At 53.5% G+C, this 26,332-nt stretch overlaps 1 protein-coding gene across 1 annotated transcript in view; it reads left to right on the top strand.

Moving 5' to 3' along the window:
• LOC140690213 (cytoplasmic dynein 2 intermediate chain 1-like) overlaps positions 1–26,332 on the top strand; it is a 51,199-nt gene that overhangs the window by 11,412 nt on the left and 13,455 nt on the right. Inside the window, 16 exon segments of the mRNA XM_072951692.1 lie at positions 5,254–5,307; positions 5,930–6,347; positions 7,926–8,017; positions 9,555–9,851; positions 10,327–10,382; positions 11,642–11,696; positions 13,928–13,993; positions 15,897–15,974; positions 16,641–16,860; positions 18,901–19,003; positions 20,134–20,263; positions 22,123–22,220; positions 22,497–22,569; positions 23,539–23,668; positions 25,188–25,360; positions 26,065–26,218. Coding sequence (XP_072807793.1) covers positions 5,254–5,307; positions 5,930–6,347; positions 7,926–8,017; positions 9,555–9,851; positions 10,327–10,382; positions 11,642–11,696; positions 13,928–13,993; positions 15,897–15,974; positions 16,641–16,860; positions 18,901–19,003; positions 20,134–20,263; positions 22,123–22,220; positions 22,497–22,569; positions 23,539–23,668; positions 25,188–25,360; positions 26,065–26,218 — 2,197 coding nt within the window.

The raw sequence follows: 26,332 nt of genomic DNA, 5'->3' as shown, positions 1-26,332 counted from the left end.
CTCTTCTGTTTACCATTTGCATAGAATGGCTTGTTCTGGCCTTTCACTTTCCACCGTTTTTTGTCTGGCTCTAAAGTGGTGATCTTATAGACAGTAAATATTGGAGCATGTATTTTTATACCCCATTCTCCTAGGCTTTTTCTTTTGATTGGAGAGTTCAGATTTAAAGTAATTACTGAGAAGGAAGGACCTACTTTTGCCATTTTGGTGTTTGTTTAATATGTCTTATACTTTTTAGTGTTTCTCAGGGATACTAACTGATAATTTCATCTGTCAGTGGGTATACTTTTTCTTTGCATTTTATGCTTCATAAATTTTTGTTGAGCACTATACACTTTGAATACAATAATATGATAATTCTGGAATTTTCTCCATCTCAGGGTTTATGTTTTTAAGAGTCTACTCTGGTACTTTTTGTTTAGTGACTTCTCTGAAATATTTTAATGAAATGTCTGTATATTCTTCCTCATGTGTGGCCTATGAAGTAGTTGTTGTTTAGACTGGGTTGAGCTAGTGTTTGAACAGGGATTTCTTTGACAACAAAGAGAAACAAGAAGTAGAGAGAGAAGGGGGAGGGAGGAGGGGAGTGAGGAGGAAGAAGAGGATGGAGGAGGAGGAATAGGCTCCTCTCACCCTTATAGAACAACTCTGGGTCAGGGTCAGGGATCAGTAGTAAGGATCAGGGCCAGGGTCAGGTTAAGGGTCAGAGCCAGGGGATGAGGCCAGACCCAAGAGTCAGGGCAAGGGCCAGGGTCAGTAGTCAGGCCAGGGTCAAGGGTCAGGCCAAGGGCCAGGGTCAGGAGTCAGGACAGGGGCCAAGGTAAAGGGTCAGGACAAGGGCCAGGGTCAGGGGTCAGGACAAGGGCCGGGGTCAGGGAAAGGGTCAGCGTCAGGGTGAAGGCCGGGATGGCTAGGTATACGGCCAGAGGCAGGGCCAGGGCCAGGGTGATGGTGAGGATCAGAGACAGGGCCAGGGTGATTGTAAGGGTACAGTCAGGGTCAGGGACAGGGTCAGAGTCGGAGTCGGGGTTTAGGGTCAGGGTCAGGGTTTAGGGTCAGGAACAGGGTCAGGGGTTAGGGTTAGGGGGTTAGGGTTAGAGGGTTAGGGGTTAGGGTTAGGGGTTAGGGTTAGAGGGTTAGGGTTAGGGTTGGTTAGGGCTAGGGCTAGGGTTAGGGTTTAGGGTTAGGGTTAGGGTCATCTACTTAATGTTTTACTTTGTTAATTTTAATATCGAGGATTTTTTCTTGTTCTTATATCGTTCCTTTTTGCAGCATTTGTTTAACTTGTGCTTATAATATTTTAGAAAAAGTTGAAAGATATTCCTTTTATGCCTTTTTTTTAAAAATAAAGATTTCTCTTTATTTTCTTGGTCACATTTCCTTTTAGGATCCTTTTCTCCATTTGTTTATCTTGATTCTTTGCTCTCTCATGTTTGTTTTTCTCACTGATCTTTCATATTTGTGCGAAGCGCCAGATTAATTGTGTAAGTTCTGTCATTCCAAGGGTTTTCTCTGCTGGTCCTCTGCTCTGGTTCCCTGTCAGGCCGCCTGCACTGTCTGCAGAGTCCTGCTGGAAGCAGAGGTTCCAGCACAAGCCCCGAAGCCCCTCAGGGCTCCTCTCCACCAGTCCTCGCACTAGTCATCAGACACCCCTTTCAGACACCTGTTTGCCTCTGGGACCCCCGTGAGTTCCTTTCCCTCCAGTGTTTTTCTGTGGTCTGGCTGAGATCACTCACCTGGTTTATTACAGTTTGTGTTATTTTTGGGTCACTTTTGGGATTTTTTTCTGGTACATATTTATTAAACATTTAAAGTCACAAAAGCCACGACCTCAGGGCTAATGTTCGCTGGCAGCTGATGGGTGTGCACCTTAGTTCTCAGTTTAAGCCGGTCTCTTACTTCTTAGGAAGTTAACCCACCGGTTGTTAGAACCTGATTGTGTAATTACTGTGACTTCGTGGAGTTACTACTTTGTCTCCTGACGCAAAGGGAAGGGTCAAGGCGGCACCAGCTTCTTGATGGTGTTTCTTCCGGCCCATGTCCTGTGCCAGCCCTTCCCCTTCCTCTGAGCATCTGTGCACTCTGCGCTCACACACACACACACACACTCTGTGCGTACACACACACCGCGCTCACGCACGCACTGCACTGGCGCACACATACTGTGCTCATGCACACACACACACAGCACTCACACACACGCACACACTGTGCTCACACGCACACACACACTGTACTCACATGCACACACACACACTGCGCTCACACATGCACACACACTCTGTGTTCACACACACACGCACGGTCTGTGCTCACACGCCGGCAGTGCAATGCAGCAGGGCCAAGGCCTCCCCGCCCTGGGTGCTCACGGCCGTCCCTGGGACACGGAGCATGCCTCGTGTCTCCTTGGCAGCACACCTGCTGGTAGGACCAGGCAGTGCTGTGAGTGCTTTATGTATTACACAGTGTTGTACACCTGTTTTACCTGGGTGAAAGAGCACACTTCAGCTTACCTTGCTTACATGGGAATGGCCAGGCCCAGCATCTGCCCCATGGACTGGGGGCGAGGCCTGGTGTCAGCAGACCATGCAGGGTGGACAGGAGTGGACATGGGGGCAGCCCTGGAGAGGCGGGGGCCCGCGTCTCCCCCGCAGCCTCACTGCAGTGAGAACAAAGGACAGTAGCCATGTTTAGGGAGCGCTTCCTCAGTCACTGAATTCGATAATTCAAAGAATTCTGGGATCAGGCATAATTTTAAAAGATTAAGACAGCAAGAGGGAACTGTCTTGACCCCAAAGCGGTGTGTGAAGCAGCCTTTCCCCCTTCGGGACTTTTTAGCAAATGTTAGGGTGGTCTGTCACCTCTGGGGGTGGACAGCATCCTGTGCCCCTGTGGTCCTGGGAGTCGCGGTGATGCGGGGACCCTGCCCCGGGGCTGTGGCAGGTCAGGAGATGCTAGTCTAGCCGGGTGTGGGTGGCAGTGGCCCGGACCGGAGGGTGGAAGCAGGGCATGAGTTAGAGGAGGACATGCAGGGACCTGGTGAAGAGCCGTGTCTGATCTGAGAGTGGACCCGCCCCTGGCTGGCTGTCCGGGCACCAAGACCTGCACCGAGGTGCTTGGAGACGGATCCTGCTTGGCCTCAAGTCTAGGGAGCAGGGACAGCCGTTTTCACCCAACTGATGGAGAACGAAACAGCCTTGCCCTCTGACCTGCGGACTGGTTCAGTGACTGGCAGCTGCGGGCAGGCAGAGGGAGAGGTCTGCTCGCCCGGGTGGTGCAGGGCGCTGGAGGCAGGAGTGGAGGCCCCTGCGGGGCAGGTAGCTGCCCGGTGCTGCCTGATGGGACACCCGTGAGCACAGCACTGCCGGGGCAGCTGGTGGAAGTCACAGCTGGGGTGTGTGGGGAGGTCCGGGCGGCTGAGCTGTTCGGGTGGGGAAACTGGGGAAACCACTTTTCTCCAAAAGGGAAACAGGGCCAGCAGGGCCGCCTAGAGACCCAAACATGACCCTGGGGGTGAGGCCATGGCTGGACGGCCTGTGCCTGGCTCAGGAGAGACATGGTGCAGGGAGGTGGACCCTGCATAGTCATGTGGGCCCCGAGGCAGGGCACTGGGGTCTACGGCGCTGCTTCCCTGGGCCCACCTGGGGCCGCGCCTGTGGCCTGACACCCCTGCCCCCTGGGGGCCCTCCCCTGGTTCCCGCAGTCTCAGGATGAGCTGTGGGCCCTGCGTGGATGGGAAGGGAGGGAAGCAGTGTGACCCCTTTATCCCCGCGGAGGTAGACGGACTGCCTGTTGCCTGGGTTCTCACTGGGCGCCCAGCAGGGCTTTGCTGTAGAAGCTCCTGGACAGCAGCCAAGTCTTGGGCTGCGTATGAGCGCTCCCTGTGTCTGTCCATCCCGCGCACAGGACGACACGCACGTGGGGTGCCAGCTGAGGTCCCCGCGGTAGACTGGCTGCTCCTTGGATCGGAGTGTTTACTGTTCAGGCAGTGCCCTTCACGGAGGACACGCGGCCTCCGGCTGTGGAGTAGGTTTTAACTGCACTTGCTGCTCCGCGAGGCAGACGGGGAGCACGGGCGAGGGCGGCTCCCGTCTGAAGCCGTGTCCCCGCGTGCACTCTGGCGCTGCTGAACTCGTGTGACAGTGAGCTGTGGTGGGCACGAGGTGCTTGTCATTTTACGGCTTAAAAAGTGTGAAGAGAAAAGGGAAAGAAAGAAAAGTGAAGGACTGAGACCTGAAGTTGAGCTTTGGTTGGTGGGAACGTAGGAGGCGGGTGGAGAACCCTGGGATCTCTGCTGGAGATCTGTTGCCTTCAAGATTTTTACTTTTTGACACAAGTGCTATGATTACAGCCACTTGGAGAGACATTCCGATGGGTTCCCGACGCCCTCGGTCTGCTGTCCGGCCCTGGAGCTGGGTGACCGCGCTGCCGGCACATGCTCTTCCTCGGGTTTGGACCTTTTGTTCGGAAAAGGTCACGTGTTAACCTCTCTAAGGAGCCTTAACTTGAGAGAATGGATTTTAAAGTTCAGCAGCTGTGAGCTGCAGCCGTGCTGGGCGCTGATCCTCTTAACTGTATCTTCCTGTGACCCGTTTTGTTAAATCGACCAGCTTTCCGGACGAACAATACATTTCCTAGTCAGCGTGACGGTAGAGGGCGACGCGTTTTGTGGCCACTCTTTGGCCAGGTTCTTCCACCGGCTTGCTTTTTGTTCCTTTCTGCCTAGTGTATTTGTGAGCGGCTGTGATTTTCTTCTGCTTCCCTAATCTTCACATCACCAGGAAGACTTCTGTGTTTTGTCTTCATTTGGGACATGTTGGCTTTAAAGTCGGAGCACTCCAGGTTGCCCTGCAGCTGTGCCCTTAGGGCCGTGTTTCTCCAAGGGAAGGGGAGCAGTCCACCAGAAATGCCCTTAGTCCCGTCTTACTGTTTTCACCAGGCCGTGTCTTGCATGCGGCTGGGGACCCGTGTCATGGGCTGGTGTCCTCTCAGCACCTGGGGGCCACCTGCCATGAGTCCCTGGGGGGCCTGAGCCTGGGAGCGTGTGAATGTCACATTATGAAGTAGCTTGTGATCACTTGTGGGTGGTTTTAAGATCTGTGTTGGTGGTAGTTTTAATTCCTGTAGAGAGACTTGTGTTTTCTGGCATATGAAGGGCTGATTGCCACTGACTGGAAGTGACAAAGCTCCCTGGAGCAACAAAATTCGATCTTTTAAACTTTAATGATTCTGACTTTATGCTTTTTGTTTCAGAGAAGAACCAAAGACGATACTTGGAAAGCAGATGACCTCAGAAAATACCTTTGGGTAACATACTTTAAAGATTTGGGAAGAAAGACATGGACCTTGGATGGTTACCTGGGGCAGTTTTACCTGGTTCTCAGGGCTGCACGACTTTGCTCACGTGTGACGTGACTCGTTTGGGGCAGTTTTCACACAGAGATAAAGCCACGTGGTTAATTGCCCTGGAATGGCCCTGGGATAGGGTCCCTTCGCCCCCCGCCCAGCGCCCCACCAGCTCAGTCGGGTTTCTGTCGAGGTTCAGGGCTCGTGTGTGAGACAGTGTGTCACTGTGCATGTGTGTACACGGGGGGCATCCAGGTTGTGATCCAGGCCTCCTGAGGGCTTACAGCAAGGGTCCACGCTGGTGGAGTGGGCCCTGGGTGGTTAGTGTCACACTTACTGCCCAGCCCATACCCTCTCTCTTCTTTCTGCTCCATGTGGTGCTTTAGGGTCGATTTGCCAACACACGTGGGTGTCCCTTAGGTGGGTGCTGTCACCAGTCGTGGGGCCGCCAAGTCTGACCCCTTCTTGGGTTCGAGAGTGTTGGTCTAGGCCCGTCCTGCTGGGATGGAAAGCCCTCAGCCTGCACTTTAAGGCCCCTCAGTGAGTCTGACTCTGTTTCTGAAACTTGCCATCTCTTGTTCAGGCGGCACAGTCAGCTGGTCCCAAGGAGGATAAGAAACACAGAGAGAAGCAGCCGCAGAAGGATCTGGAAACGGACCTCCCTGAATGCCGGGAGCACAGACGCAGGGACCCAGAGCGGGACGCCAGGTGCAGAGACAGGGCAGCTGAGAGGGAGAAGCCACACAGGCTTCAGGACCAGGACCAGGACCGGCATCGGGACAGGAGGAAGGACACCAGGAGCCGGGACAGAGAGAAGCCCAAGGAGGGACACTGAGAGCAGGCCACTGCTGAGAAGGCCCCCAGCCGGGGGAAGGAGCGCGAGAAGGGGGGCCACAGGGCACGGCGGGACGGGCTGAGGCAGGCAGCTGGCTGCCACAACCTGCTGGGCCGGGACGCGCAGGGGCAGCCACCTGACAGGCCAGAGCGCAGGACGCAGGCAGGTGTGTGCAGGGCGGCCTCCTCCCCGCTGCTCTCCGAGTTTTGTAAATGCTGGGTGGTGGGTTTGCAGTGAGAGGCCTGGGCTGCACCCTGTGCACCTGCCCCTGCCCCCTTCTTATGTTTTACAGTTCATCTCGGCGAGTGAGGGGGTAACTGTTGTCTCATTGTTTGCTGGGGTTTTACTGTGAAATATAGTTTAGACTTAAGTCTCCGTAAATCTTAGTCCACATAGTAAATAGACAAAAATAATGCTCTTTGATAGAAAGAAATCCTGAAAAGGAACAGATTTATTTTAAGCAATGTTTAAATATCACTTGTCCAGATTCCTAGGAATTCTAGTGTAGAGGTAAATGTGCTTTTTTTCTCCCAAGTATGTATTTCATTATCTTTTATTACACAAATGGTGTGTTCTTCCTATAAGAAATTCAAACCAACCAACATAAACAAAAAAGGGAATGTCAGAAGAGTTCGTAGTAACTTTGGGAGTCCCCAGGCTAGGAAGCTGGGCTCAGGCTCCGGGAGGGGGTGTGTCTGTGGCCTTGGGCAGGGCCGGGCTGAGGTGGGTCATCACTTTAGTACGTTGCCTCTTTCTGGGGTTATTATGTTGGTGTTCTCGGTAGTTTTTTAAATAATAAGGCTGCAGGCTTGTTAAGCCCCCGGTGCCCGACAGCCCCCAGAACCTGACCCCCCAGGGCCTTCCCTTCCTCAGGCCGGAAAACCTGGGGACCACCCTGACCTGCACTTCCTCTCCCAGCCTGGGGAGCCTGGCCCTTCTCCCTTCCTCTCCTGCCCCCACGTTGGGCGCGAGCCCTGGGAGGGCCCCCCACCTCCTCTCCTGCCCCCACGTCGGGCGCAAGCCCTGGGAGGCCCCGCCTGCTGTTCTGGCCTCTTGTACCCAGGCTCCTAGAAAGTGGCCAGTGTTTGGTGGATACTTCTGGACGGAATGAACTTTGTTTCAGTGATCGCTGTATGTTTAATTTTGTCCTCATCTTTTAAAATATTGCGTTTCTTAGGACTAAGCCTAGTAACTTTGAGCAGACTCAAAAGAGAAAATCTAGTTTCTCACTGTTGGACAAGGCTGTAAGTGGTGTCTCCACTGGCTGCCCATGCCAGGGAGAGCTCGCGGGTCTGGGCAGCAGGTGGGCTGGATGGAGCCTCGTGGTGGGGCCTCCTGGTCCACTACGCTGCGCCCTCAGCAGCGGGGCTCTGGGAGCCAGGGGCTGGGCCCAGCTGCTCGAAGGCCGGCACCTTCCGGCAGCTGAGCCCTCGGAGGAGACGTCGGCCCTCCTGGCCAGTTTTCCTGGGAGGACTGGGCTCTGTTCCTGGGCTCCTCTCAGCGGCCCAGGGGCTCCGAGGGCCTGGCATTGGGCTGCTGCCCCTCTCAAGTTTCCAGGGCCTCCTCTGACACCTTCTCCTGGCTGCTGGATACCAGCTGCCATTTATTCCATTTTAAGCCCGATTCCAGAACTTCCCACCCTCAAGACTGGAGAGTGTTAGTCAGGGGTGTGTTTACATACGTGTTACTGTGTAGTTCAGTTGAAGCTGGAGTTGGGAATGTTAAAACTTGTTTTATTTTGTAGTAAGTAAAGCAAGGCCTGAGGAGAGGGAGCCAAAGGGTGAGGAGCCCGAAGGAGGTGACGAGGAGAGAGAGAGACGGTACCGGGAGAGGAAGGTACGTGGGGAGGCAGGCCGCTGCCGACTTGGGCCTGGGCACCAGGCAGGTGCATCTGTCCGGTGCAAGAGTGAACTGTGGCCGTTTGGGAGAATTTAGGAAAACCAGGCCCCCCCCAGAGAGAACTATGGGTCACATCATGCACATGTATTCTTGTGTGTGTATGTGGATGGACATGTACGTAGAGACAGTTTTCTTAGGTTGGATTGTTACTGTTTTATAACTGTTCAAACTGAATACATCTTGAGCATTTTCCTAAGCTATTGTGTGTCTATGATATTATTTTATCCATAATATAATACTTAATGATATGGACTTGTCATGGTTTTCTTGACACGTCTGCTTTTTTTGGACACTTCAATTGCTTCTAATTTTTTTTTTATTATGAAGACATCCATGGTGTAAACTTTTTCACTTATTCTGAATTATTTCTTTATGATTAATTTCTGGAAGTGAACTTGCTGGATCAATGTCAGGGTGCACTTGCCCGTTTGCTTTACCTCAGAGCTGTGATTATGTATATCACCGGAGCGTGGCACCCCACGTCATCACTGTCAGTCTTTGCTCATCTGACTCAGAGAAAAGGGCATTTCCTAAAAGGCTCTGCGGCCCTGCGTTGGGCCCGACCTGTGTGTGTGTGCGTGGCTGTCCGGCGGGGTGTCGTGCTGGTTTTGGGAGCGCCTTAAGGTCACCTCTGTGCCTGTCACGTTTGCTGGGGTTCTGTTTGTTCTGTTCATGTTACTGTGGAATCTGTATTTTTATATGTTTAAATCATGAAATAGTCAAGTCTGTCCTTCCGAATTCCCGTTGCTGATGCAATGAGCTCTCCTCCCCACACTTGCGTCATGTTAGGAGTCGCCCGTGTGTTGTTCTGGGTCCTCATAATTTCTTAAACACTCAGGTCTAATCCCTCAGACTTTGTTCTGTGATGGGTGTGGGCAGCCACGTAATGTTACACTGAGCGTCTCCATCAGGACCTGGTTGTCACGTTTCTCTCTGGGAAGGTTGTCCTGGCGGCTGTGAGCAGAGTGGGTGGGGCTGGAGGCCAGGGGGTGGTCTGCGGTGGGACGGAGGGCGTGGGGCCCCAGGAACGGAGGTGGGGAGGCCCTGCATGAAGGAAAAGGCCAGTCCAGTTGGGGTTATGTTGAGACCTGGAGATGGTGCTCCCGGCCTGGCATCCCAGCCAGCGCTGGTCCATGCTCACCCACCTTGTGATGACGTCATAGTTGTCACTGGGCTCCAAGGCAGTTGAGGGATGCAGAGATGACGTAGCGATGGTGCTGGTTTTAAGGATCTCCCTGTGGGGAGGGGGCAGACGTGCAAACTGCCCAGGAGACCGAGGGACCTGGGGATGCACTGTTGGGAGGGGAGCCCACAGAAGCCGGCAAGTCCCAGACATGTCCTGTGGGAGAGGGTGTGCGCTGGGAAGACTGGGACGAGGCCCCCGCCGTCCTGGGGCAGTTCAGCAGCACCCTGGGCAGGGAGTGAGGGGCAGCCGCTCCCAGTCCTCATGCTCAGTTTCCATGTCACGCTCCAGTTGCGGTATGGCGACAGCAGGGACAGCCCTCTCAAGTACTGGCTGTACCAAGAGGAGGGCGAGAGACCGCACAGGTGGCAGGAGGAGAGGAAGCGCCGAGAAAAGAGCCACGCCAGGGAGAGGAGAGACAAGAGCGCGAAAGACAGCAGCCACACACTGTCTGACAGGGGCGGGGAGGAGCGGCGGAGAGACCGACGGCTTACGGAGGGCTTTCCTTCTGAGGACAAGCGGCTCTGGGGCCATGCAGACAGAAAGGACAGGCCGTGGAGGGAGGAGCAGTGGAGGAGGGCGGCCAAGGTACCTGCCCCCGCGCCCTGCCCACCCTGCTCCCGGGCTCCCAGCCGGTGGCCTCACCCAGCTCTGTGAGGTGCTCATGGCGACAGACCGTCTAACGCCGACACACCTGGGGACCCTGGCCCTTTAGGTGTTCTCCTCTAAGTATGTGGCTTTGTGACATAGCCATCTTCCATGTGTTTGAAAGTTTAACTTGAAGCAGTACAAGGAGCTAGTCAGATTTTCTGAAAATAATGTGACATCGAGAAGTATAAATTTCTCCTGCTCAGGTAATGTCACTGAGGTGACAGTCACTCTCAGTGCACCCTTATTCACCTCCCTTACTTAGGGCGACACCTTACTAAAGCTGAGAACCATCATTGTGAGACACGCCGCAGCAGAGACACTGCTAGGACTGAGCCCCGCTTGTCTTGCAGGCGTCGCTATCGCTGATTTGTTGTGCTGTACTAATGAGTGGTTCTGGAATCTTTCCCGACAGAATGGTGAGCACAGAAGTCGAGGTGCAGGTTCCAAGAAGGACGAGACCGGCAGCCAGTAAGGCCCCGTGCTCTTGGGTGGTGGCTGTGGGTTGTGTGTGTGGCGCAGTCCTCACAGGTGCCGTGGGGTGAATTTTCCTTACTGGGCCTGGTTGGGGTTGGTAAGTGAGTGTACATAATGGGTTTACTTCACTTACTCCAGATACAGCCCTCCCACTGTGTGTCTGCTGTGCTGGGGGCTTGAAAGCTTGTTACAAACTGTTAGTCCTGCTCTGCCTTTTGCACACTTGCTCATGCAGCATTAGGAAGTCAGCTCTCATGGGGCGGAGGGGGGACCGTCCTGAACCGTGAGCCGGGAGCCTCTGCACATGGGCTGTTAGGCACCTTTTCCCAGTGTCTGGTCCACGTCCCTGGACATGGAGCCGCCTGCAGACTCCCGCTCGTGGTGTCCGAGAGTCAGACGACAGACCCAGGGCCTTGGCACCACTACTGCCTGTCTGCCTGCTCGGGTGCCAGGCCGTGGAGCTTTCTTCACCTATAAAACTCAGACGATGCCCCTTGTGGGTTTTGTGAAGTTACAGATTAGAGTTTATAGAGGCTCTCATTTTGTGTATCAGCTCTACATTTTAATTTGTGCATTGCAACAACCATTTCTGGTCATTCTTTTTCATAGATGAGGAAAATTTAGGTTAAATGCCTTGTCCAAATTCTTACAAGTTTGAGCAAAGTTAGTCCTTAAACCTGGGGGTGCCAATTCCTAGATTGTGTGTTGCAGATCTGCCGCGGTGCACAGTGAAGCTTTTGCCTGGCTCTGTATGTTTTCAGCCACGTGCTATATTGAATTGGTATGAGTGTGAGTTCCAAAAACTGAAAATCAGTCTGAAATTTTGAAAGCCTTAATTTTAGGGTCCAATTAAACATATACATGTGACTAATAAATAGAACATATTTCAAGATAAATCTTTCTTTTGGAAATACAAATATTACATTAAACACAAAACAGTATTTGGGATTGATTCTCTAATAAAATTGCAGGAATTTTCTAGAACCCTTATGAGGATCTATTACACAAGCACAAGTTTGTTCAAACACAGTTTCTTCTCTCTGCTGAAGGTATTTCCTATCTTGCGTTACTGCTGAATTAGTAAAAATTGTTTTTAAAAAGACTTCAGTGTTCATAGTTCTAATAAACCAGGCTTTGCAAATTTGCCAACCTAATTGTATCAAATGCTGATAACAGCCTTCACTGAGGTGTAAATGTTTTATTTTTCACGTCATTTAACATTAGTTTTGATTTTGATCATGTTTGCTTTCTAGGCATGCAGAGAATTCAGGGAGGAATAATGGAAGAGATAAAGACTCAAGAAGGAAGGTAAGACACTGCACTGATTCTTTCATGCAGTGGGTGTGGTCCTGTGTCTCAGCCTGGAAGCTGGGCCGGAGACGGGCCTTGTTTCAGATGATTTATTTCAGTGGTGATTCCAGGAGGCACATAAGAGACACACTTTAGATTAAAAGACTCACATTGAAGGTGAAAAGATGGACGAGGTGAACTGTCAAGCAGCAACCGTGACAGAGCTTGAGTGACTGTTGTGTGCAGGCCGAGTCGCTCGAGAGGCAGAGAACAGTTCACAAGGATGAACTGAGCAGCTTGCAGGAGATGTGGCAATTGTAAAAGAACACGCACCTCACGGAAGAGCCCCAAAATACAGAAAGTGAAAACCTGACAGTTACAGGGAGAGATAGAAAACCCAACAGTAGGAGGCTTTACCCCCCACTTCCAGTAGTGGACAGACGACAGCATTTCACACTACAGGCTGGACAGCTCAGACGGAAGAGACATCCCTGGGAGACGTAAATTAGTGAAATGGCCTCCGGGGAAGCGGAAAGTCTGAGTGGGCCTGTGGTAAGTAGTCGCGTCAGTGCTAAAAATCTTCCCACAAAGCAGCCCAGGCCCTTGACCTCGCGGGCAAATCCATTACACGTTTGTTACTGACGCTGGCCGGCTTCGGGGCTCCACTCCCTGCCTCATTATTTCGTGTTCTGGGCCACGTGTGTGTCATGTGTGTGTGTGTGTGTGTGTGCACGCTGGGGTGCGCACATGTAAGTGTGCGCGGGGTGTCTGTGTGTGTGTGCGCGTGTATGCAGGTGTGTGTACGTGAGGATCACATGCAGATCATGCAGCATCACTAGGACACCAGCAGCTCCCCGTCCTCATTTTTACGCTGTCTTCGTAATTCTCGCCAAGTGGTCTTCAGAATGACTACTTCATTTCGCTGAAGTGGTGCATACCAGGGTGTTGGAGTGACTGTCAAAACATTTCTCAGTTTTCCATTCTGTTGTCGACAATGTGACAACCAGATTGGGCTTCTGTGGTTTCCCTTTCTGTGTTATTATCTGGGGGGCAGGACCAGGAGTAACTGTCTTTCGTGTCTTGTGCCCTGTTTTTGTGGATCTTTATTCCACACACACACAGAAAGCGCAGTAACTTTCCGAGTGGCAGGCGGCATGTGTGCTGCTGGGTGTGTGCGTGTTTTAGTCACCAGTTTGAGGCAGTGGTTGGGTCACTCACTGTCCAGTGCAGCCACTCCTTAGGGAAGTCAGCTGTGCAAATGTTTCTTCCCACATGACCTTTTTTCTGTGTGATGGTTTCCAGTCCTGCTTTGATACATGTGTTTGGGGGATTTGGGTCCTTTTTCTCGCCCCACCCCAGTGCACCACACTGTTTTTCCCAGTTCATTGTGGAAATCCCTCCAGCTCTAATGATACAGGCCTCTCTCCTACTTTTTGTGGGTAAACTTCTGAATGTGGAATTATTGGATGAGAATATATCTTTTTCTGTTTTCCTTGTGTCTCCCATTTTTTTTTGTACAGGTTAACATTGTTCACTAGAATTATAACATGAGCCATATTTGTAATTTTCAATTTTTTGGTAATCACCTTAAAAAAGAAACATAAAATCAATTTTAATAATATATAACCCTACAGTCCTGAAATATTTTTCTTTCAACATGTAACCAATGTAAAAAATTATCAACGAGACATTTATTTTACATTCTCTTTCTCACCAAAGGAGCAAAATATGTTAAGTACTTTTTTCCTTAAGGTATCCAGAAGGGACCTTGAAGACATTTGACAGGTCGTTTTGGCTTGTGCTTGGGGCATGTGTTTCATAGCATCGGCACTGACTTGACCTTGATTTAGTTCTTGAGCGTTTATGAGACCCTCAATATGCCAGAATATGTTCTGGATGTGTGGACGACCCCCTTGTTCATGGGGGTACCGTGCCGTCCCCACACTCAGGCACTGAATAGTTCAGGGCGGTGATGTCTGAGAACTGTGCCTTCTGGTGCCAGTGACCATAGCAGGGCTGGTGCCCGACTTCTTCCGTCTTGCCCGCCCCTCGCTGGCACCAGGGAGGAGGCACCAGGAAGGCTCTCCCGCTTCTCAGAGGAGACAGTGACGCACGAGAGGCTGAGTGACTTGCGGGGCATCGCAGCACTTGGCTGCCTCCCAGCCAGACCCGAGGCCCCACAGAGGGATGGGTGGCCCGGTGTTGCCCGGAGACGCTCCCTGGCATTGACCACCGCGTTCTGTCCTCAGCATAGCCGCGAGGAGGGCGCGTTGGAGTGGAAGCTGGCCCGGAGGCGAGGCAGCGAGGAGGCAGTGGTGAGGAGAGGGCGCGTGTCTGGCTGTCACCTGTGTTCCCTGCACTCGGGCACCTGTGACGGGGACTGGGGCGGGAGGTAGGGGTGTTGGCGTCCGTTTGCGAGGCCGCGGTCCTGGTGGGGCTGCAGAGCGGACTGGGAGGAGCTCGGGGTGGGTGGGTGCCCAGCCTGCACCTGGGTGCTCTGCATTTACAGTCACCAAGTTTGGGGAGAACTGGAGAAACTAGAGACATTACAAAAGACCGAATTCAGGCTGTTGTTGGTGAGAGGTGTTCAAGGTTGCAGATACTTTTCAGAGATAAATGCCAAACCAGAGAGTTGGACGGAAGCTGCCCTCCGACCAGAGGGGCCCGCTGGTGAGACTGAGCCATTCTTTCCAAAACTGTGGGTGACGTGGGGGGCTCTCTGCTCAGTGCCTCCACAGGATGGGGGACACTTTCTTGCCATCACCCTCCTGTCCCCCTGGCCGGCACCCTTCCCGCTGTCAGGCCCTGAGTGTTGCTGAGGGGGGCGTTGTTGGGGACGTGAGGAGCTTGTGTGCTGTGAGTTTTGTTTGAAGCTCCTGCAGAGCATTCGTTTCAGTTTCTCTCACCAGTCTCAGGGCTCCCGCTTTTGGTGCAGTGAGCGTGACGTCCCTCTGCTGCGACGTCGGGCTGGGAGGCCTTGTCTCGGGGCAGTTCTTCCTGAACAGCGTTTGCTTGGAGTCACTGCGCCACCCGGCCGTGCAGTGCCCTTGGGAATTGTCTCTCGGTCCTGTGGGCGCAGGCCCACGTGGCCACGGTGGCAGCGCCTGGGGGCTTGGGGTAGGACACCCACTGGCCTCACATCTCTCAGCATCTCCTGCCCTCCTCCCTGAGCTCCCCGCCTGTTGGCCTGTCTCCCACCAGGTCCAGGCCGCCTCCCTCCGCTATCCCCGACACCTGCCCTGGTTTAATCCTGAAAGGCTGACAGGCCTCTCCTTCCCTGGGGCAGGCCACACCCCCCCCCCGCACAGCTGCTCTAACCCCCACAACCATCCCATCTGTAGGCGCCAGAGGCTCCCATTGATGCCACTTTTATTTCTTCTCCAGGATAGAAACCAAGGACACTTTGGTGGGTGGATATGTGGTGGCTCGGCCACCCATCCATCCATCCCCCAGTGCAGCGAGCTGTGTGGTTTTGATCAGATTTCCCCTCACTCGTGTGACTGAGAGGGGACAGGGGACACGGGAAGGTTGGGGCTGGACTGGGGACAGTGGTGGAGCAGCTGTCAGGTGGGGGCGCAGGGCCCTGGGGGAGCCCCGACGTGGGTGCCTGTGGGATGCAGAGGTGCCACGTCCCCACTGGGCAGGAAGAGCAGGTGGACGAGCAGGAGCAGCCGTGGGGAATGGGAGTTTTCTCCACCGGTGCTCGTTTCTGCTGCCTCTTCCCTGGAAACCTGGAACGTGCTCTGCTGGTTTTCCTGGGACCCTCTTCCTTCCGGCCAGGGAGGCCACCCACCCTCCGGAGCCCCACGGAACGCATGTCCTCCGATTTCAGGAGAGACCCTGAGGCCCACAGGGCGGGGTCGGGGCCAGAGCAGGCGTCCCTGCGTGCAGGAACACACGTGTCTGTGTCTTCACAGGGAAGACGCAGATGTGGTTGTGGGGAGGTGCTGCTGTGCGTCTGTGGTTGCCTCTTTTCTTTAGTCGTCAGAATTCCAGAGGCTTCTCAGAGTGTGACTGTTGACGCTTTCTCTTCGTGGTCATACTCATCATGAGGGTATTTCTGTAAGAATTTGTGGTTAGGTTATATTAGTTTTATAAACACATTTTAAAATAAGCAACGTCAAATGAATCTCAGAAAACATATGTTTTCCCAACCCATTTGCAAGATTCAAATTTATGATTGGATGTCTTAGTTATATGCTTCATTTCTTCCTCCAGGAGATTGGAAAGGAAGACGCTGACTCAGAAAACGCAGGAGCTGGTGAACATACAGCCGGTTTTGAAGATGATTTTGAAGTAGGTGTAATTAAAAATTAAAATTATTCTATTATTAGCATTAAAAGTGTTCTCATCTTAAAGATAATTTGTTCTAAAGCTAGAAACTTAACAGTTTTTCTCTTTTTATTGCTCTTAACACTCCGTATCTGACTTAGGTCTGTTACCTACGTGTCTACCAATGCTGACCAATGTGATGTGATTAAATGACTTAAGTTTACCCTGTTGTTGGTGCTCCCCAATCAAACTTGTGTGTGCGTGCACGCCGGGACGTGTGTGTACGTGTGTGTACGTGTGTGTGTACATGTGTTATACGTGTGTGCGTGTGCATGCCTGGACATGTGTGTACGTGTGTATAGGTGTGTGTGTACATGTGTGTACACCTGTGTGCGTGTATATCTGCGTGGAGCACGAAGTACACGTGTCTACATGCACATACACGCACATTCCCCGCACTGAAGCGTTTGCACATGGTTGTCCACTCAGGTCTTGGTGGATGCAGGTCTGTAGGCTCCGGTTCCTTTTTAGAGAAACACGTGCAGCCATTTACACGATTGGTCACTCAGTGACCCTGGACTTTACAGACTGAGCCTCGCTGCGGCCCTCTTCTGCTTCAGGGGACAAGTTGTGTATTTTCTTCCGTGTAGGGTTTGTCCTAGTAGCTCCAGGCTCTGTGACTGTTTGCAGGACTATGAGAATGACTTTGAGGTCTGTGACGGGGATGAGGACAGCGGGCTGGATGCACTTGAATCAGCAGAGATGGCAGAAGAGCTTCCCCCGGCCAGAAGGAGGGAGATTGAAGAAATTCGGAAAGCCATCCATGCGGAGAACGAACGGGTGGGCGAGCTGTCTTGGAAGCTGTTGGAGAGCCCAGGCCAGGTGGAGCGTGGAAGGGGCGCAGGGCCAGGTACGTGAGCCGGGCCAGTTCCCCCGCTCCCCGCTACAGGTGCCTGAGCACTGCTCAGTGCCCATGGGGCCACTGGCTGCAGACACCGCCCATTTCCCGGGGTCAGTCAGCCAGGCTGCTGTGCAGGCTGCTTTTTTTCTAACAGAGGAGATGAGTGTCACCAATGAGGGGCAGCAGGTCCCAGGGCCAATGCAGTGCTCAGGGGTCAGGGCACCTCCAGGGGAGTCTCCTTTCCCAGGGCTTTTCCTTAGGAAGTGTACTTTGCTCAGAAGTTCTTGGCATCTGGATACAATAAAGTCACTTGTATAAGGGCAGGAATAAATATTTTAAAACCACTTAAAGGGAAAACTATGATATTCTAATAAAAAATCAGCATTAAAATAACCCCCAAAATTCAAATAGGACAATATTAAAAACATTGGATAGTGTACTGCTTTAAATGGTTTCGTAAAATAATTGTTAACGAGTAAATTAATACGATGTGATGATCCAGGTGAGGCCAGGCAGAGCGACTGTTGCCTCGTCTTGTGCGTCTGCTCTGGAGGGAGCAGGACTGAGCCGGGGTGCTGGTGTGCAGGGTCCTCTTGAACCTTGGAGCCGGGTGGCGGCCCGCAGGCTCTGGTGTGCTGCCTGTCGCTGCTGGGCGGCCTGGCGGTACCTTGGCCTCTCTGTGCCTGGCTCCTCGCCCGTAGAACAAGGGCATGGCGTCTTCAGGGCTGCTGTGGACTTAACTAAACAAGCTGCCACATGCGAAGCGCTTGGGGGCGCCAGGCCTGTGGTGACACAGAGACCTTAGTCGTTGGTGGCGTCCGGTCGCCATCTTTCAGCGGCCGAAAGGTGTTGGCTCTCCTTGTCCTCCGCAGTCAGCCCCATGTCGGGGGTGGCTGTGGCTGCAGCAGTGGCCTGTTTGCTTGTAAATGACATGCTTCATCTTTGTCCAGGGCGACAGGAAACTGTTTGATAAGTAACTTTCCAGAGCAGTAAGTTACTCCGTGGTGTGAAAGTGTTCACATACCGCCAAAAGGAATTGCATGCTTGGCTGGCGAGTGTTTCCCAAGGGCAGACACCGGCTCCGCGGGGTCTTTGTTCTCGTCTTGACCCTGTGGCCTCAGTCAGGGGCCAGTTTCCTCACTTCTGAAGCTGGAGCAGCAGTCAGCATCATCTCCAGTCCTGCGCGGTGCTTGGCAGATGCTAGGGTTCTTCTCATAAACATGACCTGCTTCCACCCTTGTCTCAGTCCTGCTGGTGGGTGTTCTGACCGTGGGAGGGTGGAGGCTCACAGACTGGCCACCTGCTCACTGCAGAAGGCCAGCACCGGGCAGAGCTGGGGCTGTGGGATGGCTTCCGTCCCGCAGGCCTCGGGGATTTGGTAAAACTGTAAGCCAGCAGGGTGGTTCATGCTCTTTGGATGAGTTCAAACACAAATGCAGAAGGACTAAGAAGTTGGATTAAGATACAGTTGAAATAAATACATAATAGACATGTAGGTACATCTGTATGGAAACCTCAGAAACCCTTGGGGAAGAGGCGACGTGAGGAGGTCCATGCACGGCAGAGTGGTGGGCGGAGCTGCTGACCCTCACAGGAGCCTTTAGGCTGCTCCATGACTGGTCACCAGCCCAGCTACCTCTGCCCGCACCTGCCCGTTTGTCTCGGGGCAGCGAGTGGCCAGACCCCAGGAGCTCACGTCTGCCATTTTCAGCTCTGCCTTACACATCTCAGTCCCTTACAGAGCGTGCAGTTTTGGAGGAGGATGGGAGTGGAGGACTGCATCTTCTGTTGTGTTCTTAAATATTTCTGAAACTAGTATGATTGGTGCATACGTAGGAAATTGTGCTTCGTTGCTGAGAGTTTTAGATGAAATGAGCAGAAGCGGTTCTCCAGATGCCCGGGGAAGGTGTTTCCCTTTGTCGTCACCAGTTATGTGTAAAGACTTATTGAGCATAAGTGGTATGCGTGCTTCTCATTCCTTTACTCTTGACTTCCTTTGCTTGAAAGAAATATTTCAGTTTCACAAAAATAGCTTTTTTTCCTAAACAGGTGCAAACAATTCCCCTTCCCAAATCCCTGTTTGTGGAATTCTCGTGGATTTTGCAACAGCCTCACACCGTCAGAAGAGCCGGACTCAGGCACTTAAGCAAAAGTAGGTGGACTGGGAAATTTGCAGAAGGTGTGATTAGTTTTAAAATGCTTCTCTTCAATGTACCTTTGAAAGTTAGCTGATGGGCAGGCAGGGTCTTTAATTTGTGCTGCGTCTCCCTGTGCCCGCTATGGTGTTATTGCTGTGGGTGTGCAGTGTTGCACAAAGACATGTGGCCCTAACGTTGTATCAGTTTCAGGGGCCCTGGGAGCCCCACCTGTCACGGCTGCAGCAGAGTTGCAGTCAGGTGGTCACAGGGCTGGCGGCCGGGCCTGACCCCCTGCAGGTGCCACTGCCTCTCGAGGCGTGGTTGGCATTGCTCAGGGTTTGAACAGCCCTGTGAGCCCTGCTGCTTCTCGGACGTGCAGCTGGAGAATTCTCAGGTGAGAGTCCCAGGTGGGCCATGCGGCCCAAGTGCCCCGGACACCATGCCCGTATTGATGTCCTTAGGTCCTTGTGTAGACGACCACAGGCTCGAGTCAGCCTCTGGGGTTGAGGGAGCTGAGTGTGAACCACGAGAGCTGTTCCTCCACGTGTCAGAGTCCAAGCTTGCCTTACTGTGAACTCAGAAATTTGTAGCATTCATAGATTCGTGGAAGTGAAGTTCTCAGTCGGTGATCTAGGACTGAGTGTTGGGTCTAGTGCAGATTCGATGGAGGAGTGGAGCTGTAGGTTCACAGAGGCCAAAGCAAAACCAGAGCATGACTGCTGGGGAGAAGGCGTCCACACTGACTGGAACTTGGGGGTTTCTCCTCGCCGTGCCCCCCAGGTCTCCTGCCCACTAACCATCTGCAGCAGCAAAGCTCTCAGTGTTGGTATCAAGTGAAGACAGGTGGGGTGACAGGGAGCACATGTGTCTTGGGTGCACGCCTGTGAGCAGGACAGAGTTCAGTCCTCTGGAGGGATGGGCGGGCCTAGGGCTCTGAGACAGAGCAGACAAAATGCCGTCAGCGTGGTCCAGCCACATGGCATCACCCGTCCATTTGCGGTGTCTTATCTTTAATGACCATTAATATCTGACTCACACCAAACGTCAGTTAGGTCCTCAGCAAGAGCTACCATCTCACCACGAGGCCTGTTCCCCCTTCTGCACGTTGTCTGTTTGACATTGTTTTGTTTCCAACTGTTTTGAGGATGCGCAGCACAAAGCTGCTCCGGCTCATCGACCTGGACTTCTCATTCACCTTCTCCCTCCTGGATCTGCCACCGGTGAATGAGTATGACATGTACATCAGGAGCTTTGAGAAGAAGAACACCAAGCAGGTGAGTGCAAGTGTGCTGACAGGTGAGCAGATGGAGGTGTGCTGACAGGTGAGCAGGTGGTGCAGGTGTACTGACAGGTGAGCAGGTGGTGCAGGTGTACTATCAGGTGAGCAGGTGGTGCAGGTGTGCTATCAGGTGAGCAGGTGGGTGCAAGTGTGCTGACAGGTGAGCAGATGGAGGTGTGCTGACAGGTGAGCAGGTGAGTGCAGGTGTGCTGACAGGTGAGCAGGTGGTGCAGGTGTGCTGACAGGTGACAGTGCAGGTACAATGTAGGGAGGGGATTGAGCCTGGCTCTGTCCTGCCATGATGTTAGAACCTGGGATGGTGTGAAGGACACAGACTTGAGGGAAGAGGGGCTCCTCCGTCACGGGCTCTTCCCTGGAGAGATTGTGCGACGTCCTCCATGTCCAGAGCCTTCCAGCACAAACGTGGTCACACAGGAGGACTGGGCAGGCTCCTGGCTCAGAGGACAGACAGCTCGACCAAGGGAGGGTTTCTGGGAAGTCACGGGATGTCACCTCTGGTCACTGTCCAGGTTCCTGTGGGGTGGAGCAGTCCTGCACGTCCTCCCTGTCCTGCAGGTATGACCACTCAGGTTCTTCCTGAGCTCCCAAGATGCCGGGCTCACCTTAGATTCCCTCCTCTGTTCCCATCCACCTGCCTCTTCTCCCAGGTCTTTCTATGCCAGGTCCCCATCACTGCCTGTGTCCCCCTTGCCTCACTAAGTGTCTCCCTTACCTCACCAGGTCCCTCGTCACCTGCGTGTGTCCTCCTTGCCAGGCCCATTTGTCGTCTCCCTGTTGTTCTCCATCATGTGCTCCTGCTGTCCCTGCCTCTCCTCTTGGCGACCTGTCTGTCCCTCCGTGTCCACAGCCTGTTCTCGGGGCTCCTTCCTGGTGACTCCTGCTGAATTGCCCCTGGCCCAGCGCTGCTCCCCCGTCCCCCAGCTCTGTCCCCCATCCTGCTTTCTATTGTTAATTATGTTTCAGTCTAGTTCCCAACAGTTGGCGGCGTTTTAAAGTCAGGGACACCCTCTGATGCTTCTCTTGCATCCCAATGGTGCCGCGGATCAGCATGCTCCTGGGTGAATTCCGTCAGGAACCTCTCAGTGGAGGATCACAGGATGAAATTTAAGAAGCCGCCAGATTAATCCTGGCTTTGCAGCTGGACTCACTCTGACCCTGAGCAGATACTCTGACTTCTCTGCTTGTTTTCCTCATTCAAAGCTCTTAGTATCTTACTGTCTTCCCTGAAGCATGTAGCTTTTTCTGCTTGTTTCTTTTGATTTTTTAATTTACTTATTTTAATTAATTAATCAATTAATTTATTGAGGTGTAGATGATGGACAGTATTACATGTTTCAGGTACACAACAAAGTGACTCACACTTTTTAAGTGTTTTATGCTCCATTTACAGTTAGCATAAAACACTGGCTCTGCTCCCTGTGCTGTGCAGTGTGTCCTTGTGTCTTACTCATTTGATACGTAGTAGTTTGTACCTCTTAATCCCCTACCCCTAAAGCATGTGCCTTCTTTAAATTAAAAAACTGGTTTTGCGAAGCCTCTGTGCTCTAAGAGAGTAGGGTGCCGGTGGACTTGGTAACAGTGTTTTCAAACCAGAGTTGACTTGTTTGATGTGACTTTCTGAAATCACTTCTGAGATTCAGGCCTGTGTGTATCGAATGTTTAAGATATGAGCAGCATTTGTGTGGCTTTATTTACGCTGTGGTACTTATTTTTGACAGAAGCAAGAAGACTGTCATTATTAACTTTAAACATTTTAATCATTTTCTTTTCAGTTGTGAGAAATTGCTCTGAGGTCAAGACCCAGAGCTGACTCTGGCACACCTTGTTTTTAAGGCATACGTTCAGTGTAACGAAGACCATGTGAAGAGGGACGTGCAGACCGAAGAGGTGGATACCCGGGAAGTGTGGACCTTCTCTCTGTCCTGGGTGTGGTCACTGCTGTGCGGCTGTGGAAACACGTGCTCTTCCCAGCCGCCTCCTGGCTGTTCAGAACCCCTAGTGTCTGGGCCCCGATCCAGGCCCACACAAGGGAAGGAGCTCACCCTCAAACAGGCGCGTTGCAGATGGGCTCCCCCAACACTCCCTGCTCTTAATTTGGGCAGTCTGTGCTCCTCATTTGTTTGCAACAACTTTAAGTTTGTGACGTGTGCCTGTGAGTCCACCTAGCTGGTTTCACATGAGCTATCTTTCAGGGAGTGACAGGGCAGCCCTGGTGGCGCTGCCGTGGTCCCGAAGGTCGACACGCCCCAGCTGTGCAGCTTCCTCCGGGCAGCCTGCCAGGTATGCCGGTCCTGAGGCTGCATCTTGCTAGTGCTGTCTGTGCTTCTGGATTGTATTCCTTAACGTTAATTGCTTGCATTGTAAAATCTAGACTGAAAAACAGGTATGTTAAGTTGGCAAGGGACACACATACCCAGGGTATTTGAAATTAGTAAACTTATGGCTTTAAAAACTGGTTCTAAGTACGTCCAAAGGCTGAGGGAGCGACGGGGATCCTGAGTGCCCGCTTATCTCATCTGAGCCCCAGCCCTGCCCCTCAGTTGGGTCAGAGCCGGTCACAGTCACCAGATCCTCCACGAAGGCTCAGTATGAGTCTCGGAGATTCTTCCCCCAGCGCGTTACAGAGTCTGGTTTCATGTGACTTTAAACTTATTCAGCTTCTCTTAGAGTTGACGTGGAGTGAGGATGGGCGGGGGGAAGGTGGTGCAGGATGACTTGGGGACAGGCCCGGCGGCTTCATGTCACCGTGGTCCCTCATCTTCTCCCCGGGCCTCGCTCCGGGCCAGGTGCCTTCCTGAGTCCACTGCGTCTCCCTCCCGCCTCCTTGCCATTGTCCCAAGCTGGACCCCTGACTCCTGAGGGCAGGGACGCTGATCTGCTGTACACTGGGTCTCAGCGCAGCCCGGCGAGTGGGACGTGGGCTGTGCTGAGTTTCCTCTAGAAACGCTGGAGGGTCTACCTCTCCCCCTCCTGTTACCTTTAGCCCATGTTTTCTGTGACAAGCCATGCCTGTGTTGGACCATGGCTCCCCCGTGGAGTTTACGTTTTTGGAATTTTCCCTGCAGTCTCTGCTGTTGTGTGGGAGGAACACTCTAGTTTCCTTGTGTCAGTTGTCGTGATGTCTTGGACTTGGGCAGTTAGGTTTTTGGAAATGGGTAACTGCCCAGGTAGTGATTTGTGTGTGGTGTTTTTCCTGTAAAGCGAGCACGTTGGGAGTGCTCACCAAGGACTGCTCTCATGTCTTTGAAGGTGATTGCGGCTTTGCTGGAAGAGGACCGTGTGGCCGCGGAGCTGAGCTGGCCCCCCCGGGCACAGGACTGCACCCTGCCTCTCAGTGACGGCTCCGTCCCCTTCAACACCGGCCTGCTGTTCCTCCAGAGTAAGCACGGCCCTGCTCGGCGTCTGGGTCTAGCTGGAGACGTTCACGCCGGCACGGCCACCTTTACTGTGACACCTCTGTCCCCACAGTGGGCTTATCGAATGGAGATTCTGCGTCTGCAGACTGAAGTGTAAGGTCACGGTTTTGTGGGGCCCTCCTGAGGCGTGACTGGAGGAAGGACACGCGGTCATTTTCCCGTTTCCTTCGGCTGCTTTTGGTTTTTGGCTCAGAGGTGCAGCGGGAGCAGCGTGGGAGGGTTCAGGGTGGGAGTCGTGCAATGAACTTGGCTCAGCGTTTCCCATCGAGCTCCTGACTTCAGTTTAAGTAGGTTCCTGGGGACAGGGCACCTTGCGACGTCACACACGCAGTGAAACTGCACGTGATTGTGTGAGCCACACAGACTGCCTTCGCGTGACCAGGTGTGACTTCTTGAGCAAGTCGCCACTGGGCTTTAAACAAAGTGGCTGGTAAGGGCGTGGGTGGCCAGGCTGGTCCGTGAGCGGAGGTGAGGCCCACGGGCCGTGTGCACCAGGCTCCGGTGCCGCCAATTGGGGTGTTTTAGGTGTTTCCTGTGCTACTTGCTGTTTATACAGTTCAGATGCACTCACATTCCTCCACATCCAACATTAGCAAAGTTGGTGGTGTTAGTTTCTTAAAAACTCATATTGTTTGAGAGAGCTTATGTTTTTAAAAGATAAGACTGATTCTCGAAAAATACTATTATTGCATCTGTAGCATCTGAAATGCAGACACGCAGGCTCCCACGTTCCTCTGCGTCCTGAGAAGCCGAGGAGGGACGGCGGCTTCACGGAGCTGGGGGCCTGGCTGAGCACGCACCAGGGCCCTTTGGGGAGGCTCGTGTGTCCTGTGGGACCTGCCCCTGTTCCATATGTGAACAGAAAGCAGGTTCTGGTGTGTTTTGCTTGGTAAAGTTGAGTTGTGAGGCACCAGGAGGAGACTGGGGTGACAGTGTCTGAGCCTGGGCCTGGGGCACGGGTCCTGGATCTGAGCTTGGAGGTAGGGACGAGGGCCCCCCCAACACTGTGGCCACCAGGAACCACACAGTGCTGGCCGCCCACTTGCTCTTCTGTTGGTTCCACACGTTCAGGAGTGTCCAGTGTCCCAGGCCCAGGAGTCAGCAGTGGACACACAGACAGACAGACATCACTGTGAGCTGACTGGATGGGGGAGTGGGCCACTACGGGAGGGCGAGGAGGTGTCACCACTGCTGGTGGACAAGGTGCTGATGGGCTGGCCGCGGGGCCTCCCCAGACCCCTCCGTGCCACCCAGTCTGTGGGAGCGGTGGGGGAGTGAGAGGGAGCGGGGCCACGTTGGCCAAGGGCACGGGTGGCCTCCAGTCGAGCTGTGGCCATCCGTTGACACCAGATCTAGGCGTGTGTGGCAGTGAAGGACCATGTTTGTCTCTTCGTTGAGCTGATGCATGTCTGAAAAGTGTTCACGTGACGTGGGTCCTGGCGGGTCACTAACCACAGGTACATTTTCTTGTCTCCTCCTCAGACCGAAGGGTGACCTGCGTGCACGCATCTCAGGCCCAGAGGCGGACAGTGGTGTCCGTCCACGGTCTGCCTGGCAAGGCCTCGGTGCCCCTGCTGGACAGCAGGCACCTGCTCTGCGTGTGGGACATCTGGCAGCCGTCAGGGCCTCAGAAGGTCCTGCTGTGCGAGTCAGAGGTACAGCTTGAGGAATCGTCCGTGTAACTCGGGGGTGGGCCAGGGGTGCCAAGGAGGGGGCTCCCACGTGGCTTCCTCTGTCCCGGCCGCCGCCGCTGTGTGCAGGGGATGCGGCACAGTGCTCTCAGCTGGAAGGACGGCTCACCTCTCAGGCCCCTGGGGTTGGGTGGCAGCACGGCTGCAGGTTGAGGAAGACCTGGGCCCGGCGCCCTGGGGTCCCAGCAGCGGTGCCTGGCCTCTCGCGGCTGGGGACATATGTTGCTGGGGTTCTAAACAAGCTTGAGCCTTTCCGGGCCAGCTGGTGGGGCTGTGGTGTGCTGACCGTGCAGGTCCAATGGGAGAGCTGTTCTTTCAGACTGGGAGGATACACACGTGTTTCCAAGTCGTGATCTCCATGACCTCAGAATCTTCCATCTCCACACAGGCTGTGGAGAAGTGTAACTTCTGTGGGCGTCAGTCTTGGGGCTTGGGAATCACAGAGTGCTGCCGCATGGGAGGCAGATGACATACCAGCGGTGGCCTGGCCACTCTGGGCGGCGGCTGGGCGGAATGGAGATGCCTGGGGCTCACCTGCGACTGCCTCTCTTATCCCTGAGGCCGCGGACACTCAGACACGCCCCCCCGCGCTGTGTCCCCAGCTTCTACGGGAGGGTCCACGGGAGCTCTCAGTGTCTGGCTTTTGTCGTGGCGGGGGGTCTTTCCAGGTCAGCTTCAGCCCCTGTAAAGCCTTTTTGCTGTTTGCTGGAACCACGCATGGCTCGGTGCTGGTGTGGGACCTGAGAGAGGACGCCCGGATCCATTGCTCCCTGAAGCTGAGTGGGTGCTCCTGGACGTTCAGGACCTCAACGTTTTCTACTGGTCAGTGATGCCTGCCTGTCAGCCCGGACTTACAGAGGGGCCCTGAAATCTCTCTGTTTTGTCACTGCAAGTTACCCCAGAACGGTCTGACCTACGAGCAAAAGGGTCCTTTGA

Source organism: Vicugna pacos, chromosome 29, assembly GCF_048564905.1.
Source record: "Vicugna pacos chromosome 29, VicPac4, whole genome shotgun sequence".
Classification (NCBI taxonomy): Eukaryota; Metazoa; Chordata; class Mammalia; order Artiodactyla; family Camelidae; genus Vicugna; species Vicugna pacos.
This window is presented reverse-complemented; position numbering and strand designations above follow the sequence as displayed.